General features: G+C 34.7%; 1 protein-coding gene across 10 annotated transcripts in view; it reads right to left on the bottom strand.

Moving 5' to 3' along the window:
* Positions 1-17,325, bottom strand: part of PTBP3 (polypyrimidine tract binding protein 3) — a 121,972-nt gene that overhangs the window by 3,400 nt on the left and 101,247 nt on the right. For 9 of the 10 annotated variants that reach the window (XM_059411050.1, XM_059411051.1, XM_059411052.1 and 6 more), the window contains 6 exons: positions 15,540-15,679; positions 15,262-15,295; positions 12,448-12,540; positions 10,694-10,910; positions 7,215-7,292; positions 1,871-7,067 (listed from right to left, as the gene is read on the bottom strand). In XM_059411050.1, coding sequence (XP_059267033.1) covers positions 6,935-7,067; positions 7,215-7,292; positions 10,694-10,910; positions 12,448-12,540; positions 15,262-15,295; positions 15,540-15,679 — 695 coding nt within the window. In that variant the 3' untranslated portion in view covers positions 1,871-6,934. Of the gene's footprint in view, positions 1-1,870; positions 7,068-7,214; positions 7,293-10,693; positions 10,911-12,447; positions 12,541-15,261; positions 15,296-15,539; positions 15,680-17,325 lie in introns of those variants that run through there. The other variant, XR_009406252.1, reaches the window with a different exon arrangement.

Genomic DNA, 17,325 nt, shown 5'->3' with positions numbered 1-17,325 from the left:
TAATTAGCTAGAGGATAGCTTTAGCCATATGTATTCTGACTAGAATTGCCTAGAGAGGCCTCACGATTCATTTTGGGGACTTCCTATTGAAGGCCAAGAGTTCAAAATGACTTAGTTTATGGATTTAGGCGACATTCCACACTTATACATACCTAAAAGGTAAGGCAGTCAAGTCCTTAACTCTATATCTTTCCCCCCTGCACTTAGCTCGACTGTTGATATAATCTGATATAATCAGTACTCGGTGAGCTGAATGAATAATCTTTACTAAATAGTGCTATATAGTGCTATAGGCTGAATTTTGCCCCCCCCCTCAAATCCTTGTGTTGATATCCTAAACTCCCAATATCTCAGAAAGTGACTATTTTATTTGGAGACAGGGCCTTTAAAGAGATAATTAAGGTACAATGAGGTCAGATGGTGGGCCTAATCCAATTATGACTGGTGCCCTCATAAAAAGAGAGATTAGGACAAAGAAACAGAAAAGAAAGACTGTGTCGCATAGGGAGAGGATGGCCATTTATAAACTAAGGAAAGAGGTCTCAGGACACCATGTTCTTAAACTGTGAGAAAATAAATTCTGTTTAAGCCGCCTAAGCTGTGGTACTTTGTTATATGAGTCCTAGGAAACTAATATGAATAGCCACTACATTTTTAAGAGTTCTCAAATTAGCAACTTGAAATTACATTTTTAGATGAAATTTTTCATAAGTAGGTAGACATTTGTTACCCTTCAGCAAAAGCACCCAGCACTAAACAGTGTCTTCAAATTGGTTTTGGTAGTTTTCAGGAGAGTATTTAAGCACCTTGATTCTGTGTACAGAACTTAAAGATCACAATCTTCATTACAGTTGGCAGGACAGAACCCCTGGGGGCAATACTGGCACTGGGTAATACCAAGGAGTCCTGCGTTCTAGTCCACACTCTGCAATTAAGTGTCATGTAGCCTTGGGCCAGTCACTTTCTTTTTTACACCACTGACTTTAAAAAGTGGAGACTGAACTAGGTGGTCTCTCAGATTCATTTATTTCAGACCCACATGACTCAGTGATGGTTAGAAGCCTTCTGGTATGTAAATAAGCATTTCACAGTTAAGACCTCATTTGGCCATAGCTATTTTACCTTTTCCTGATAAAAATGCCTCTTACACTGGGAAAAAAAAAAAGGTAATTACATTTAAGGATACAAAAGATTTTACAGGTTAGCCAGCAAAGATCAACAGTGGTTACCTAATTTTCAATTCCATTAAAAATAAATTCCTACTTCTAAAAAATCCTAAGCAAAAGATTAAAATAAACTCTGACAATCCATAACTCTTTTAAAGAACTTAAAAATAGAACTTTTGTCTAAGGAAAAGAAGTATCTGGCAGCTGGTAACTGTTGTTACCTTTTAATTAAAACGAACACAAACCTGGTCTGTGATCACACCTCATGTTTCAAATTTATGTATATTAATCCTATAGGGAAGCTAAAAACTGAACTGGGGAAAGTGTTCCAACTTTTGTTTGGCAACTGAGCTTAGACAAAGAGTGTGTTTATGGGGGGTGGGGAGAGACAGATACACAGGGAGAGAAAGAACTCACAGTCTGTCAGCGTGTACTTGTACTAAAGGGAGAGGGCCACAAAAGAAGTTGTACTGTAGGACAATTAGAAAAGCACTTTGCTTCTCAAAATAAAATCACTCCTCAATTAAAAGAAGGGGTTAGCAGACTTGGGGCTTTATCAGTTTTTAAAGTATGAATACATGCTTGCTATTCCCTCTAACTATGACAAGTTTAGATGGATGGCTATGAAAAAGAAAGTATGACATCATTAGAATTACAGGTAAGACAAGAGGAAACCCAAAGTACAGACACAAGAACACAGAAAATTTTAAGAGAGTACAGATGTCATGACATTTATTAAAAGGCATGCTACAATGCTATACTTGTTAGGAAAAGAGATTAGAGATTATCAAGTAATAGCAAATATACAAACTGAACGAAAATGGAATATACTATAGAGTACAGAAGCTTAAATTAACCATGCACTACGCATTTAGAAAATATGTTTTTTAATATTTTATCTTCTCTTTGCATTTATAACATAATTCACTTAAACAATCACAGAATCCTTTTCTTCCAACACCACAAACTGTGTTACAAATGAAAGCTGGTACTGCTGCTTATCAAAATATACAAGACAATTGATGTTTTGTATAAAACCACTTTATATGTTAACTTGTTCCCAAAAACCTTTTTTTTTTTTTTCCTTTTTTGGCCTGGTTAAAAAAAAGTTGTTACAAATATTTACAGCATTTTCTTCTTTTAGATGAACATTCTTATAAACTGAAAAAGGGAATTTTATGAACAGACCACATAAAACACAAGACAATGTCAGAGGCTCCTAGCTGTGCTATTTTTGTTTTACTCAAATACAGTACTGAAAATGCCCATCAAACCCTTGTCATCCTAATCCATTCTGTTCACACTTATATTCCCATTTTCTCTAAGTAGTCTATTCACCAACAGGAAATAGAAAGTAAAGGCTGCTTTGCACTGGGTCTTCTTTCAGAAAGGAGCTTGGGAAAAAATGCTTAATGAGAGGAGTTAAACCAGAACAGTAAGTCTTCTTTGGTCAGAGCAATGAGGTGACATTTTGATGTAAAATTTTGCTTGGTCAGCAATCTATAATTAGTACTTTCTGAATGTGGGATGAATTTTTAAAAGATCTGGTTAATAATGGTAAGGGGGGAAAAGGCCAGAGTGTTTTTTTTTTAATGACATCAAAAATATCTATTTAAATATTTGTTAATACAACTACTACATAGATTCAAAAACCGAAAATAACACAACAAAATCTGTTTACAGTGCTGACTTAAGCTTGCTATACGCAGCTTTCAATCATGACTATTATCACCAAGGTCACTGGACCAGACAAATATCCCTGTTCTCTGGAACATATGCTTCAGGTTACAAAAACTAAAATGACTACCACAAAGATGTAGAGCAGCTCATTCTTGGACCTGCACAATGCTACAGAATGAATATTGTGTGATAAAGGCAAAAGTGTAACTGAGACTTCATTTATACAGTTACAATTCTTTGCTTGTATGAATAGTCTGTGGGATAACATTCTTTTAAAACTATATAGTACGTATTTCCTGAAAACCAGAATACTGATACTACCTTAGTCTCAAATAGGAAGAAAAGATCAATTAAGACTACTGAAGAAGGCACATAAACTTTGGTCCTGTTTTGTTTTCCTCCCTCTATAAAACTCCCCAAACTTTTTAGTAATTTTCTCTTTTAAACCATTCATAACTAACTGTTAGAATTTGCTGTGAAAAAAGACTGCAAATAGTCTTACAGATAACAACACAGCTCTTCTGAAGGACAGCTGAGTTCCATCTTCTTTAAAGGAAAACTTTTGTGCAATCTAAACTGTATTTCTTGTAGCACAATAGTAGACTATTTAAAGTCTGGCAGTTTTATTCTTGTTAACAACTGATCAAGACAAAGGAAAGGCTAAGAAAAATGCTTTTACGCATAGTCATGCTGTCTTTTTGGTTTTAAAAATAGCAGTACACACTGGTTTTCAAAGAGACAGACTGATAGTTTGGCAAACTTAGGGTTTTTAAGTGAGTCATTGGGGGAAAATACATGACTTTTGAGTTTGTTATCTTTCATCCAACAATATTTAGTGGAAACAGAAATTACATGAAAATATATTCACTATATAAATTTCACTGCCTAATGACATGGAAGCTTTGAAAAGTTTGTATGAAAATGAACAGAGACAATAATGAGAGTTAACGTTTTATCAACTGCAGTAGAACCAATGATCATCACCCTAGGTGGTGCCAAAGAAGGCATTGCTCCCACATGGAATTAAGCAGGCAGAAATTCTGTCTCTAAATATTGTGAGATCTGCAACTTTTAACAACAGAATCAAAAACATGACTGAAAATAACTGATTACCTAGTCTTGAATAATTTATAGCATTCTATAGGAGCTATTGGGAGTTATGATACTCTCCAGTAAGTTATCAATTAAGATATTAAGATACTGGGTCATTTTTCTATTTATATCTCACACAAAACACATTTTACTGCTACACAAGTTATTAAAATCTCAAAGTAAAACTTTTTGGCATAAATTGCTACTGCTGAACGTGTACTGCTATTTTTTGAAGACCTGAATATATATACTTTGTGTAAAAGTCAAGACACTTCCAAAAGTGATAAGACAATACTCCTTAAAGTAAATAAACTTAAAAATAGGATACTATGACAGCTCAACAGCAAAAATAAACATTATTCAGAAGATACTGAATAAATGCATGCCAAAACAAAAGTACGAAGATCTAGTTTTTCCACTACCCTGATATTTTTAAATCTTTCTACAGACACTATGCCAAAAAAATACTGTAGACCTCTATAATTCAAACAGCAAATAACATATGGACAATATCCATGCACTAGAGCTAATTTCAGACCCAAATTGATGATTTCAAGCATACTATTTTAGATAAGAATATCTCTCTTCCAAATCTTAATCTGATTTTGTCAATAAATTAAAATGTATGTACTGTGCATATGTATGTACAACATAGAAGAGTGCATGTATGTATATATATTTATCTACACACACACACACACACACACACTCTTACACAAACTCCCTGAAAAGGATTCAAATGTCTCTCTCAGATTTAAAGGCCATTCCCTACTTCAAAATTACATTCAATGCTATTATGATCTCCCATCTGCTACATTGACACTGAATGCTATAAGAACCATGAATTAAATCACACAGTAATTCCTAACTCAAAGCAAACAAAATAATCCAATTTAATGTGTCACTGACAATTATAATAGTGCCTGTATGCTTGGAAAAAAGAAGAAAATTTTGGGAGATTTCTCAAAAAATTTTTGTTTTTTTCCCTCCCTCCTTACTTAAGTGTTTTAGTAAAAACACAGTAAGTGAAGAAAATAAAAACTATATAAATGATTATACCTATCTATTCAGTCAATTCTAAAATGGATTCATTTGAAAGGTTTCAATTTAGTGTCCTCCTTCCTATTCTATCTACCAACTACCTATTGCTCAGTGTTGAGTGAATTCTGCTTTTTAATAACCTATAGTATTTCCTGTAGTCTCCAATTTTTTGAAATAATCTTCCAACATTCAAGCTAATGGTTGGAATACAGCAAAGAAATGGAAATTTTTGAAGGTGAGATGAGCTACTCCGAGGATCTAAAAACTGTAAAAGGGATGGACAAAAATGACCCCTTTACTAAATTCTGCTTTTTAAAAAAATCCGATCAAGCACGGAAAAAAATTAAAGAATGTAAAGTTTCTAATTAAAAAGAAATAATTTTACATTATACAATCACTGAAGCAACACGAAAATGTATTCTTACACTCAACCACAGAGAGGGACAGAGTATGAAAAAGGACTCCACCTTGTCATATTCCATGTACGCGGGCACTCAGTAATGAAGTTATAGTAACAAAGAAAAGCATGTCACTTCAGTACTGAGAAAAACCAAGTAATCCTGAGACAAATTCTAATGAGTGAGAAAGGTTAGACAAGATCCAGAAACTGAGATTGCATTTTATAGTACCAAACTGGTATGCTCTGTCACGGACTGCACGACCACTACTGGTCACAATGTAAAGAGGCCTACAGGTGCTCACTGAGTTATTACCCCAACCATTCACCCTTCCCTACCCCATCTCTGCACCAAAGCACCAAAAATTTGAATAAAAACTATTACTTATTGAAAACCACTTAAAATTGCAATGAAAAAACTTTAAAATCCTTACCAAAACAGGGAAAGAAAAACAAAATGCTCACCAAGCCCACAATATAGCTTTCAAGATATTTAGATAAAATTCTAACCTATTATATCATAAGCACATAATAAGGCACATAATAAGAAATTAAGTAAATACACAGTAATTCTGAATAAGTATTAGAGATTATAGTGGTACAAAAAACCCTTGAGATTAATTTTTTTCTAAAATAAGACCTTACCAAAAATAACTTTTAAAAAATCTGTCAAACCATAGGATAGACCTGAATATTTTCCTTAAGACTGTAAACTTTTTTTTCTGAAAACAATTATAAAAAAGTAGTTTGTAAGTAGGATTTTCTTTTCAAATTTTCCAAGATCATATTACTCAGCAAATAGTGTCATTTTGAAATTTAAACCATGATTTTTCCTAATAAAACTAATAATTATTTTGACACCTTAACAGATCTTGGATTCTATTTAATTTCCTTGGGGACAAATGAGACACTTCATTTCTCCAAATAGTTTTAAAAATTTAAAGATATGTATTATTCCAAGGAGTGTCTTGCAGTGAAAAAAAGAAACCACTGAAGGAAAACATGCAAGTTTATAAATTTTCTTCCAATACAACCCAATTTGTTGGTGTATACCTATCAATGTATGCTAAATAATTAATAAAATTTATAAGTGAACATAATTTCCTATAGGGGTTGAACTTCTGAATCATAAAGTTAAAAACCTGGTTGTAAGTAATTTTAAAAGTCTGTATGTTTAAATTTTTCCAAAGTACAAAGGATTTTAGAAATGTTTTATAAGGCTGATCCGGACCCAAACTAAAAGAAAGTCTGTCCTCTTGAAATCTAACTTAGTATAAGGAATTAAATTATTGAAAAAAATTTTTTTCCTGAAGGTTATTTTCATAGAAACTATGGTACAAAGGAAAAACAAACCTTTGATCACATCCTGGCAAGGGGGAAAAATGGAAAAAAAAAAAGAAAAAGAAAAGAATATCCCTTGATTTTCTGTATATACTTGAATATCAAACCAGAGTTACTTTCATGAAAGAGGCAGAATTGGTCTTGAGCTGCTTCAGTCTGTGTCTGAAGGTTTTGCTGAAATTATGGTCCAGTCTTAGGAGAAAAATTCACAAAAAAATCAGATTGTAGATTTTGAGAAGGAAACTCTGAGGTGGTGATTTTCTCCAAGATCATGATTATGAAGCTCAATGAGGGCCTGGATTGCTTCTTCCACAGATCCCAACTGAATGAGTGCCATTTTGCGATCTTTTCTGAAAATAATATAAGAAACAAAAAGTATATAGAATTCAGTTTGCCTATAATTCTTCCCAACCCTCTAAAGACTTCATTAAAGTACTTTAAAAATTTGCATACCACATGAAATAATGTTAATGTATTTCTTGAAAGCACTGACTTACTGAAAGAATTTAAAAGCCTTCACTGAACATCCCGCTTCTGTAAAAAGGTTCTTCAGATCATCCACTGTAACAGAAGGGCTGTGAAAACATCACAGAGAGTATCAACTACCTTAGCCCAAATTCTCACATGAACCAAAGATTAACTGCTGCAACTGCCAAATCTCCAGAGTATCTCACATTTCAAAGACAATAAAGCCATTCAATGAAGACACGATTCGGAAGTACCCTGAAAGATGTTTAAGATTGACACATACATGTCTCAGCAATGCAATCTGGTCTCAAATCTTTTGCATAAGATATAAACAGGTATATAAAGAAAAAGAAAAATGTATCTATATTTCTTTTAAAGGGATAATTACCCATATCACTGACTTCAGTAATTAACTCATGGATTTCCAAAGCTACTTCTAATATTACCCCATTAGTAACATAAATATTACTATATGATATATAATATATAATATAATAATATAAAATTATATAATTATTTCCCAGTTCCAAATTATTGGCTATAGACCACCAGAGTTCTACATTTTTAATGGCTTTTAGGGTAATTCTGAATACATGTATATGGGAGCTAGGCTCTAAGGTGGGTCCCTATTATTATTGCCTCCTAGTATTCAGGCCTTTAGATACTCCCTTCCCATAACAAAGAGATGTCCTCTCCAACCTTTATGGTACTGTACAAATGACATGTTTGAATTCTAAGGCTGAGAGACATTGTAATTCCCATCCTGCCTTCCTTGAATTATTAGCTTTGGAAGAAACCAGCTACCATTTCATGGGGACGCTTGAGCCAAATGGAGACCATGTGGCAAGGAACTGAGACTGCCTGTCAGCAACTAAGGGCATAATAAGTTAACTACTTGGGAGGTGGATCCTCTGGCCCCAGTAAAACCTTCAAACTTATGAGAGACTCTTAATCAAACAATCCAGCTAAGTCATTTCAGGATTCCTGACTCTTCGTAACAATATGAGATAATAAACATTTACTATTTTGATAAGCTGTTAAGTTTTGGGGAAATCTGTTATGTAGCAGTAGATAACTAATCCAGTGGCCTATCACCAGGGTCAACTGACTAAATTATTCTAACACAGCAGTTTTCCTCTTTCACTAATTTCTTATGAGATGATTTAACTGCCTAATGTCTTAAGAGGACTGTATTTCATCTCATGACAGCCAGTAAGGATGGAATGGTAGAACAATGACTGGATCTGCAGTTAACATTTCTATTTCTTTTTTTTTTTTTTTTTGAAAAAATTTTTTAAAGATTTTATTTATTTATTTGACAGAGAGAGAGATCACAAGTAGGCAGAGAGAAAGGCAGAGAGAGAGAGAAGAGGAAGCAGACTCTCTGCCGAGCAGAGAGCCCGATGCAGGACTCAATCCCAGGACCCTGAGTTCATGACCTGAGCCGAAGGCAGCGGCTTAACCCACTGAGCCACCCAGGCGCCCAACATTTCTATTTCTCATTCATTGGTATATGAACCTGCATAAGCTACTTAAACTGAGACTCTCAGTTTCACTGATAAATGAAACTAATGACTTTACTATGCATGGATTGACAGCGACAGAATAGTTGTTACCAGGGACTGGGGTATAGAAGGAAATGGGGAATTACTGTTCAACGGGTAGAGAGCTCCAGTTTGGGATAATGACAAGAATCTGTAGATGGGACAGATGTGATTGGCTATACAACAGGAATACAAAATGTGAATGTACACTGAACAGCACGTTCAAAAATGATTAAGATGATCAATTTTATGATATATACATCTTACCACATTAAAAAAAGGTTATTATATGGAGATTAAATGAGGTAACTTACACATATAAGTAACACATGTAAGTTACCAGCATGGTGCCCAGAATGTGGCAGACGGTTCAAAAAAATATGAATGTCCTTTCCCTCTTCTGCCTACACATCTTTTGTATGTTGTAACTGAGACCAGCCCCTAGATAATGTATTTAAGAAGGGAACAATGACAGGAGTCTGTCTCGGTATCTAAGTATGCTGTTCCTCTACCTGACTCCATAATGATTAGCTGCGACATTTCTAAGTCCATGTAATCTCGAGTTTTTCCTTAAGTGACTCCTCCAGTTTCCTAGCTGGCATGAGGTTTGAGTTGTTGTCCAGTTTAGATTCAAGGTTCCTTCAGGTAGCCTAACCAAGAGACTAGCTGGCAGCCTAATCATTCCACATTATTTTGAGTGGTTATTTTCTATTCCTATTCATCCCCATTCTCATTCTCAAAATGTTCTAGAATTTTACCCTTCTCCATTCCCTCAGTCTTTCAATTTCCGCTCACACGGGCACATACAAGCATATCCCACAGCTTTTACTCCACCCTCTCCAAAGTTCATTCCCTCTTCATGTATTAGAGTAAGTTATACACAACTGCCATCTTCAAAGGTGAAGGATTTCAAGAATTAGATCAAGGACTACCAGCCGCTTTCTATAAAGGGCCACACAATAAATATCTTAAGCTTTGATGGTCACAGAGTCTCTGCTGCAACTATTCAGCTATCCTGTTGTAGCTCAAAAGCAACCAGACACTATGCAAATGAATGAGTGTGGTTATCTGCCCTGAAACTATTTTTGGAAGGTGAAATTTGAATTTTATATAGTTTTCTCAAATCACAAAATACTTCTCTTTTGCTTCCCACTCCCCCCAACCATTTAAAAATGTAAAAATCAATTTTAGCTCACAGGCCATATAAAAACACATGGCTTTGGCTTGTGGGTGTAGTTTTTTAATCCCTGAGTTAGAAGATGAGTAAAGAACAAGTCTACTACAACACTGCTTAACAGAGAGTGGTCACAATAAAGTAATTTTTAGCTTTTAAGTAATTAACATATACATGGCTTTAACAATTCTTTTATATATATATGGCTTTGCAACTTGTAGATAAATACTAGAAACTTCATTTTCCCCATATTTTTAGACACAAAGTATTTGATTTTCCTATGCTCGTTAATAACCTTTAATTCTACACAAAGAGATGAATTAAGTATGTACCAATGGAATATTTCCACAGAAACTTTTCTTTAGAAAAGATTTATTTATTTATTTTAGAGAGACAGTATAAGCTGAGAGAGGGAGACAAGCAGACAAGCATCCACACTGAGCGTGGAGCTCAATGCAGGGCTCAATCCCAGGACCTTGAGATCATGACCTGAGCCAAGAGGCAGATGCCCAACCACTGAACCACCCAGGTGTCCCTGCACAAACTTATTTTAATGCCTTTTTAAAACTGAGAGGTAACTAGTTGCTAATTCCCTATTTGGAAAGAAATTTTACCTTTCACTTTTAGAGTGTATGACTAAAGATATAACCTTAAGACATGATGGCAAATAAACCATATCACAAGAAATTAATGACTAGGATAACTGCTACATTAGAATAATTTCAGAGTTTATACCTCTCTCAAAACATAATTAATCATCTAAATGAATAATAAATAATTAGGTACATACGGAATGTTGGAAAGATGCAGAGTAGCTGATGGTGGAAAGATATTCTGGAAGTTTTTAGAGCCAGGTTTTTTAAAGCGATGCAAAGGACTATTGCTAAAATCCTTAGTCAGACCTTGGTCTTCTTGTCCCTCTCGAGGAAGCTGAACTGCCTGATGTTTGGACAGTGTAGCGCGAAGTACTTTTCCATAAAGTCTCTGTCCACTCAGGTGGTTCATTGCTGGCGTACAGGAAGAAAATAAGAAAAGTCTGTGTATTAAGATAGAGTCACTGTAAAATTTGTCTAGATTATCACAAATTCCTTTTATTTAGTCACTTAAGATTATACTGTCAGGGGCGCCTGAGTGGCTCAGTGGGTTAAGCCGCTGCCTTCGGCTCAGGTCATGATCCCAGGGTCCTGGGATCGAGTCCCGCATCGGGCTCTCTGCTCAGCAGGGAGCCTGCTTCCTTCTCTCTCTCTCTCTGCCTGCCTCTCTGTCTACTTGTAATCTCTGTCTGAAAATAAACAAACAAACAAACAAAAAAAGATTATACTGTCAGTTCTGAGGGTTAAAAGGGTTTTAAATTAAAAAACTCTTACATACAGAAATGTATTAAATGACTTTACTTGACTACAATAGAAGAGAGGGAATCTTTAAAAAATAACTATCTTCTTAGCAGAGTGGTAGACAGTTCCATAGTGCACAGAACATATCAAGTACTCAGGAAATGGTTACTGAATAAAGGTAGTTTACTCTCAAGCAACAGTTTTGTTTTGCTTTTTTTTTTTTTTAAGTGCCTAACATGGGGCTTGAACTCACAAACTTCAGATCCAAGAGTCGCATGTTCTACCAACAGAGCCAGCCAGGTTCCCCTTGGGAATACTTTTTTTTTTTTTAAATAAAAAAATCTAAGTAGTGATTTTTTAAAAAAGATTTATTTATTTATTTGACAGAGAGAGAGAGAGAGAGATCACAAGTAGTCAGAGAGAGAGAGGGAAGCAGGCTCCCTGCTGGGCAGAGAGCCCGATGCTGGGGCTTGATCCCAGGACCCCGAGACCATGAACTGAGTCAAAGGCAGAGGCTTAACCCACTGAGCCACTCAGGTGCCCCAGTTAAGTAGTAATATTTTTAATAGCCACTTTAACAATGAACAATAAGACCACAGAATGCCATTTTCTTGCACTATCATTAAGAAGTTTGCCCAAACTTTTAAGCCATGAAATAATTGCAGAAAACTTAATTTGGAAGAAAAACAAATAAATAAATGAACAAAAATTAAATAAAACAAGTTGCATTTATTAGTTTATATTTAATGGAAAAACCCTAGAGTTAAAGTTTTTTTTATTCACTTATTTGTCAGAGAGAGAGAGAGAGCGAGAGAGCGAGCACGCAGGCATAAGCAGGGGGAGCGGCAGGCAGAGGGAGAATTGGACTCCCCACTGAGCAGGGAGCCGGATGTGGAACTTGATCCCAGGATCCTGGTATCATGACCTGAGCCAAAGGCAGATGCTTTACCAACTGAGCCACCCAGGTGTCCTTAGAGTCAAAGTTCTAAACATCAACAATATGTTCAAATAGATGAATGAACTTCAGACTTCAAAGAGTATTAAGTATTTTTAAGTCTTAAACTATAAGCAGGTCCAAATAATAATGAAGACATTTGCACAAAGAGGTACTCTTCAGTAAAATTATATTCCTACTACTATAAGTTTATTTTATAGGAAAATTCACATACAAAAGGGGTAGATTATCATTACTATTATTAATCATCAGTACCTAGCTGAGCTTGACTCGCATCTGCCATCTGAACCAAGGCATTTTCTTTCTTATTAAACATAATCTTCACTCGATGTACATCACCATATACTCCTAATTGAAAAGACAAAAACAATTTTATTAAAAATGTTAATGTCGACTGTGTAATGTTTAATATTACAAATACATTTAAAGAAGGCTTCTTTTCTCATATATATTCTCTGGGCAATTCCACATGTGTGAACCCAAATTTGTATCTCTTCTATTTCAGAACTTTTAATCTACTCAATAATTTTCACTTGATGTCCCATAAACACTTCAAATTTAATACGTCCCAAACAGATTCATCTCCTCTTTCTTCTCCCTGCTTCCAGCGTTCACTAACTCTGCTAATAAATATTATCATCATTCACATATTCAGATACCTGGGAGTCATCTTTTAATTTCTCCCTTTCCTTAAAATTTTACATCTGATCAATCACTAGTACCCACTGATGTTATGGCCTAAATTATCTCTTACATTTGTCTACTTCTTCCCATCCTCATTACCATCAAAGCTGCCATCATTATTTCACACCTGAACTATCCTAATAGCCTGGATAGTGGATCCCATATTCCAAAGGACTGGCAAAATGATTCATTGGGATGTAGGGGGGAAATAGTCAAACTCGTATTTATACTGATTTGTTTATATGAGCCAATATGAAAAACTACACCTTACTAATTTTTAGTATATACATGACATTACAGGCAAAATTTTCTATAATAAGAAGAGTATTCTCTCTTTTTTAAATTCAGTATACCAAAATACATTGCAGTTTATATGCTACAGGGTATCACCAATACAATAAAAATAAGAACCTTAAGTAAGTAGCACCATGATCATACTTTGTAATGTGATGAGAGAATAACTGAAAATCTTCAAGGCACACAAGAGTGCTGGTTATCTTGTGGGCAAGCACCTAAGAGCAACTGAACTTAGAGATGAACGGCACTTCTAAAATTTAAAAACAAAAAGACAAGTATTCCAAACATGCTGTCCTTCTTAGAAATGATGAGTATCTGAAACAAATATTCTTTAAAAAATAACACATACAATTTGAAAGCTGAGGGTGACATTTTTTTTAAATGAATAAGGAATTAGCTTTTAGAAAGAATGTACTTTAGCTATTAAAGAGATATGTGAAAATTTATCATTAATTCCTAATTTCGTTATTGAAAATTACATGAACGTGTCATGAATAAAAACTTCCAAAGTAATTCCAATGAGTATGAAGGATCTCTGTGGGGTGATGGAAATGTTCTAAAACTGGACTGTGATAAAGAGTGTAAAACAGGGGCGCCTGGGTGGCTCAGTGGGTTAAGCCGCTGCCTTCGGCTCAGGTCATGATCTCAGGGTCCTGGGATCGAGTCCCGCATCGGGCTCTCTGCTCAGCAGGGAGCCTGCTTCCCTCTCTCTCTCTCTCTCTCTGGCTGCCTCTCTGTCTACTTGTGATTTCTCTCTGTCAAATTAATAAATAAAATCTTTAAAAAAAAAAAAAAGAGTGTAAAACAATGTAAATTTACTAAAAATCAATGATGTATATACCTAAAGCAGGTGAACTGTAGGATTATAAATTCTATCTCAAAAAGACTGTTTAAAAATTCAATTATCCACTCAAAATTTTGAAACAATTTTCCATCCTAATAAAACTTCCAAATAAAGAGTACCAGTGAGTTTTAAACCCATCTGTTAAAAAAAATTCTACTGCCAACAGTTTTCAACATCAACCAATTTAACAAAAGGAAAAAAATGGAGCTTCTCTAGGTATGTAGAACAAAAGTAAGTGGATTAGACTGAAATATTAGTATCATACTTAATTAGGCACAGTGAGAACGAAACATTTCCATTAAAATCACTTGTCTTTATGAGCTATCTTTCTTAGTTATGAAAAACATTAAGATCAAGTACTAAAATAAAGTGAACTTGGAATGGATCTGGGAATACTAAATCAAATGGAAAAGATTTTTGAAAATAATGAAGCATGTTAAATCATACTTCTCACTATATATTAATGTTTTTTATGAAAATTTTCATCACTAAAAAGCTTTAAAATGCTGACCTATTGTATTACTTACTGTATTGCTCTTATATTTGTACATATTATACTGTACATGAGTACAGTGAAAGATGGATAAAGTTTATAAATAATCATATATAAATTAGGAGTACATGCTAAATTTTTTTTTTTTTTTTAACTGAGAGAAGAACATATTAGAAGGTCTGGAAACCTTTTAAAACCTCAATCTCATTTTTTAAAACTTGAATTTCATCTGACCTCTTGCCTGCTTTAAACTATTTAATGGTTTCCCACTGTTTTTAGGTTCAAAATCAAGCTCCTTAATTGAATTTACAAAGCTCTTCCTGTGACCTTGCCCATATTGCACATGTGCCTCCCTTATACTTGCCACTGGGGCATGGGGTTTCCTTCACTTCCATGTTCCAGGAGCCCTCTCATCTACTGCTAGGATCTGTGAAAGGACACTTGCCCTCTCTTTCTGGCTGGCTATTGCTTACTAGGTTTTCACAAGTCCGTTTAACTGTCATTTCTTTTGGTACACCAGCTATGATTCCCTCAGCTAGGTTAGGTCTCCCATCTCCATGTTCCCATTACAATCTTTATGTCCCTTTTTATAAAACTCTACTGTAACTGTAATTACTAAGTCTTACTTCCTACACTACCCTCAGTGTCAAATACACTACTTGGCACATAGAGGTAATTGATAAATATTACTGAATGATGAAATATATTTAATCCACACCACAGACATCAAAAAGAGCAAAGAAGAACTTACCAAACAGGATAAAAAGCCCATGTGGTGTGATAAGCTGTTTGAAAAGGATAACACAAATTATAAGTGTCTAAGTAAAAATTTAAAGGAAGTTTACCTGTAAAGACAGCAGTTGACTTTGTTTAAAGCATTGATTTTATATTTTCCTATATATACTAGTGATAAACTTTAATAAAAATCCTTGAAACAAATGTAAACATTTCATTTGAATATAACCCCACTCCAGAAACTACTACACCGCCGCCTAAAAGACTAAAATTATATAATACTTTCAAACTCACATCAGGATTGAGATTGGTGACAAGCAGAACAGAATTTCCTGGTATACCACCAGCCCCAGGAATAGCCATCCTTCCAGTGACAGCAGAGGAGGCGATTGTGAGAGGGCCCAGAGCTCCAGGAACAGCTGGGACTGATAATCCTTTTTAAAACATCAAACGCATTTCATATATTGGTTATCTGGGGAATTATAACACTGAATATATCTTAAGTAAATAAATGAAGATGAAAGCAAAAATATAGAAGAAAATGTGTCAAATCTACCATAAGGATATCAAAGGCCAGTTTCCTGCCCTACAGAGTTAGTCTAGGAGTCAAGTTCCTTATTCTTTGACATCATCATACTCTGTATTATTTGTAACACAATGTTTTGTAGTGCAACAGAATTCACTAGTCTTAAAGACACAAGGCTTCTGGAGGGTATATCAACTGCAAGTATTCCTTTTCTTGAAACAGATACATTCTAGCACATCCCTATAAGGTAGATGTAGTTTTTCATTTGGTTTCTACCATAAAATCAGATAAATATGTATGCATATATATTTTTTTAATATTCTGTTTATTCATTTGAGAGAGAGAGACAGAGAACAAGCAGGGGGATAAGGCAGGGAAAGGGAGAAGCAGACTTCCTATAATACTGGAATACTGACACTACACATTATGCTTAAAATAACACACTTTTCAGAAGTGTCCCACTTCTGACACTTTTTCAGAAGGTCCCACTATTTGTGTTCTCAGCTTAACTAAGGTAAAATCTCTAGCTTATGTAAAATGAAACAGTTCCTTAATGATATTTATTGATTCTTTAAGTTCAAAATTCCTTATTATAGAGTCTGACCACTTTGCCACAAATCACATAATTAAGCTGCAACATAGTTTACTTTCAGACTACTCCGCTTGACGATCTAATAAGGTTATTACTATCATTATCCTGCAGAGCTTTAAAACTCTACAGACCACTTTCTCAGGCTGGATACTTTTCCATGAAATCTTTATTCAGTGGTCTTTCACATGGCCTCTTCCCATATCCCTCCAATCCAACTCTGCAACTTCTGAACAACTTCTGTAATTTATTCTATATCACCAACAGTACAATTTGGCTACACCAAGTGTGTAGTGTGTATCTATCCCCCTACTAAAGCTTAAGTCTCAGCAACTCAGGAGTCCCCTTTATGCCATTTTTCCTCCTTCTTAATGTCTATAGTGATTTACACATAGTGTGTGAAAAAGAACAATCTAAAATGAAGGAAACCTTGTATCACTACTTCCAAATGTTTATCAATTAAACTTTGGGGAGCTTCAAATAAATAAAAATAATGTATAATGCCTCCATTTTAATGGAATAGGTAGACTATTCATTTAATTAGATATATATTAAGATGACTTAAAACCACCAAAAACATAAAACTTAAACGTCAACCTTATTACTCTTTCCCTTTTAGTCACATGTCATCCTCTCCATCAGAGAGTACTTAAAATTCCCAAAACTGGAGGGACAGAAATGTAAAGATTAGTAGAGAAAGGATCTATGTTGCAATTTAAAACAGAGTTATACTCATTAATCAGTTGGAAACTGGAAATGTAATATGTACAACCAGGATTAACACTGTATCACTTTTAATCAGCAACCTCAGGGTTTTCTTTAGGCACTGGAGACAAAACCATAAAGTAATTTTTATTCTTTCCCTTAAGTTATGATCAAATTCATTTCACTTACTATTTGGAAGAGTGAGAAGTCATTATCAAAATATTAACCAGCTGCTATCTCTTAATTATCTCTATTAGCTA

This window comes from Mustela nigripes, chromosome 9 (assembly GCF_022355385.1).
Source record: "Mustela nigripes isolate SB6536 chromosome 9, MUSNIG.SB6536, whole genome shotgun sequence".
Taxonomy (NCBI): domain Eukaryota; kingdom Metazoa; phylum Chordata; class Mammalia; order Carnivora; family Mustelidae; genus Mustela; species Mustela nigripes.
The sequence above is the reverse complement of the archived record's forward strand: the minus strand, read 5'-3'. Positions and strand labels throughout refer to the sequence as shown.